At 37.4% G+C, this 3,424-nt stretch overlaps 1 protein-coding gene across 1 annotated transcript; it reads left to right on the forward strand.

Moving 5' to 3' along the window:
- On the forward strand, positions 1,244-2,452 carry LOC109126932. The gene is made up of 2 exons (XM_019230894.1): positions 1,244-2,128; positions 2,370-2,452. The coding sequence occupies exons 1-2, from the start codon at positions 1,343-1,345 to the stop codon at positions 2,373-2,375; spliced, it is 792 nt and encodes a 263-aa protein (XP_019086439.1). The 5' UTR covers positions 1,244-1,342; the 3' UTR covers positions 2,376-2,452.

Raw genomic sequence — 3,424 nt, forward strand, 5'->3', positions numbered from 1 at the left:
TGATGAAGGAGGATGTGAGAATGATTATTTATAGGATAAAAAGTGATGGAAGTTATATTTCTCAAAAATTAAATTAAAAGAGTTATAATTATAATTGCTAGGGTACTTAACTCAAAGTGAATGGAGAAAACAAATAGTCAATTCACAATTTATGTAATTTCAGTTACAATTTAGTACTGAAAGTGAATGGAGAGAAAAAATAGTCGGTTTTGCTTTGGGAAGTCGATATATTTTTGTGGCCCATTAACCATTTACAGTCTATTAATAATTAACTTAAACATGAGAAAAACAAAAATAACCAAAAGATTAAGAGGTGCCACGTGGCAGATAGATAGAGCTTCCTTAGAGGGTGTAAGCCTACTTTATTATATTAGATATGCGATGAGTAATTATGATAAAGATATGCAACCCTCATCAGCATTTATTATTAGTAAAATTAGATGCAACCCTCGTAAGATATGCAATATCATAAAATTGCATATTTAAAGTTGATTAAACAGGGGTGTCTAAAATTATTTGTTATTGCATTAAACTATATCTAAGTGTGTAATTTGTAATTGGAAAAATATATATAAACACATTCCGGGCAGCTATTAATCATAAAATAAATTTCCCCTCATTATGTTTTGTGTGTTTTACTGATTGTGCCGTATTGCATTTCAGGGTTTTCATGATTGTTTTATTTTATTAATTTACGATATTTATTTTTTGTCTTTATCACTTGCAAGAAAAAAATAATAAGAATAGAAATTAAAAAGAAACACAAAACATATTTAAAAAGATTGTTAACTCTCAATAATTTTAATTTAATCTTAATTAATACTTTATCCATAAGTAATTAAAAATTAAGAAATAAAAATATAAAAGAAAATAAGAATATGAAACAAAAGTGATTGGGTAAGATGTTAAATTTTATTTAACAAAACTATTGTAAGGACTGTTTAATTAACATGTGAAAAAGAAAGAATATAAGATAAAGTATTAACATGTGATCAAAAGCGGGTGTTGGACAGAAAACCATTGTAAAAAACTATTGTACATAGTAACATGCATAGAATTGTGGTAATTAACTCACTCTGAGGAAGTTTATCGACAAAGAAACATATGGCAATCCAACCTGCAAAAAATTGCGTGGTAGCAAATTTTACTACTGGTCCTAAAACTTTTTCTCGCAAGCCCGAATATCGAGGAGCCGTCACCACCAAAACTCACCGACGCTGGTGGAGCTTTTGCTCACCGGCGTCGGGATATTTCGACCATAGCTTCCGCTCTGTATTCTCTCTGCTTTCTTAGTTTCCTTTTTCAATCTTTTTTTCCCCTTTTGGTTCTCGTTTTACAACCGATGCAAACCCCCCTCAATCAACCAGATCCAGCCTCACTGCCGACGGAAATCAAGTCCCCTTGTCTCTTTAATCATCGATCCGGAATGGCAATCACCTCTGCAGATTTCTCTTCCCCAATGTCACCCGAGCCTTGGCAGGCGGAGACGGAGGCGACGGTTGGTGAGGAATCCTCCAGAGAAATGATTTTTCTCCGCTTTTGGGCTACCATCTTGAACACATACCATTCCCTGAGCTTGGCAGCTCTGTATCTGCTTTCACCGGAGACGCAGAATTTCCCTTCACTCTCCCTGGTCAGCCGCTGTATGTATCATCTCTTCCGATTTATCACAGCACTTTTCCTGTGGATGAACATCAAAACAAAGATCGGCATGTTAGCTTTACAGAAGGATTTGCCCAAATTCCAAAAGCCCAGGTTCTATCTATCTAACCCTCTATTATCCTGTCGACTTTGTCTAGAATTTTTGGCTTTACTCGGTGTTCGAAAACTGCATCAGAGAACCCATTTAGATAGGCTGTCTTGGATGTATAAAGGGTATGTTAGAACTATGGTGTTTGCTCTGCTCTTGACTTGGTCGGGTGAATCCCGAAACTGGTTTTATCAAAGGGGTGTCAACCCCCATCACCCACCATATTTCCTGAAGCTCAGGTCTGTTGATTCATGTTCTGTGTATTGCCGATCACAATCTTTGTGTGGAATTCTTGATCACCATCTCCATGGCAGAGAGGATCCACCTGATTTGTCACGGTCTTACACGTATTCCTTGCACCTGCTAATCACTTCATTGGTAAGCTCTACTGCTCACAACACAATACAATCAACCTCTCGCTCGAAGCTCAAGCATGGTTTCTATCTATCAATATCTTACCGGCTTCATAACGTGTGTGGAATTCTTGATCACCATTTTCATGGTAGAGAGGATCCACCACTTATGATACAAATTTACACATGCTGCTTACGAACCCTGGTTTTAGCTCCAATGATGAACTCTACCTCGCCTAAACTTTTGAAGTCTTATGGCACCGCAGCTCTGATGACACAATACCGAGGAGGTGATTTTGGTCTTAGAGGTTTCTCAATCAACAATCACCCCTCGACAATTCCGGCCAATCAAAAATCACCGGACTTTTGTCCCCCAACTCCTTGCTCTGGCCTTGCTTCGGCTAGTGCTCTTCATCTAGGCGAGCTTTTTGGCTCTACCTACCATTTCAACGGCACAATGTCTCTTGACTGTGACCAACTTGTCATCTATCGAACTCATCGACGACGACCATTCTTGCAACCTTGATGCTACATGTACCCATCTGCTCCATAGCATTTGTTTCATAGCTATCATGGATCCTTGCTTGATGTTCTATCTTTCTTTATTTATGCTTATGGTTTTGGGGAAAACCTTTGTATGTTACTTTTTAAACTTTGGGATTTTATATCCTCTTCTTTGTATTGTTTCTGTCTGATTGAATTGAAACAACCGTTTGTCCAAAAAAAAAAAAAAAGAAAAGAAACATATGGCAATAATGAAATAGCAGAGCAAGAGGACCAGTCCTTTCATATAGTGGGAAGTCCCGTCCTGAAGAACCACAAAACGTAACATAACAAATATTTTAATCATTGAACCTTTGAATCATCAATTGATTCGTCTAGTGGATTGTTAAGGTGTTGAAAAAATGCCTAACCTGTAATGTGAAAGCGGTGACGATAATGGAAAGAGCAAGAGAACCGGTTTCAAGGAGACCGAAATTGAGATCCATATTAATTCCCAAAATCCACGCCATGATAATAGTCAAGGGGACAACGAATAAGCAAATATGAGCTGAAGAGCCTAATGCAACTCCGAAAGATACGTCCTGCAAATCATTTGCATTTGACACAAGTTTATCCATTTTATCATTGTAATCTACAAGTTTTATATATCATAAGATCTTGTTCTTAAAATGCGAACTAACAAGCTTGCTCTTAAGCGCCAAAATAACGGCTTCAGCGTGTTCAGCTGCGTTTCCAACAATAGGAAGTAATATGATGCTTATGAAACTCACTGGCAAGTTCCATGTTTCCGATGCGTCCTAACCAAAGGTAACGTCAT

This window comes from Camelina sativa, chromosome 10 (assembly GCF_000633955.1).
Source record: "Camelina sativa cultivar DH55 chromosome 10, Cs, whole genome shotgun sequence".
NCBI lineage: Eukaryota > Viridiplantae > Streptophyta > Magnoliopsida > Brassicales > Brassicaceae > Camelina > Camelina sativa.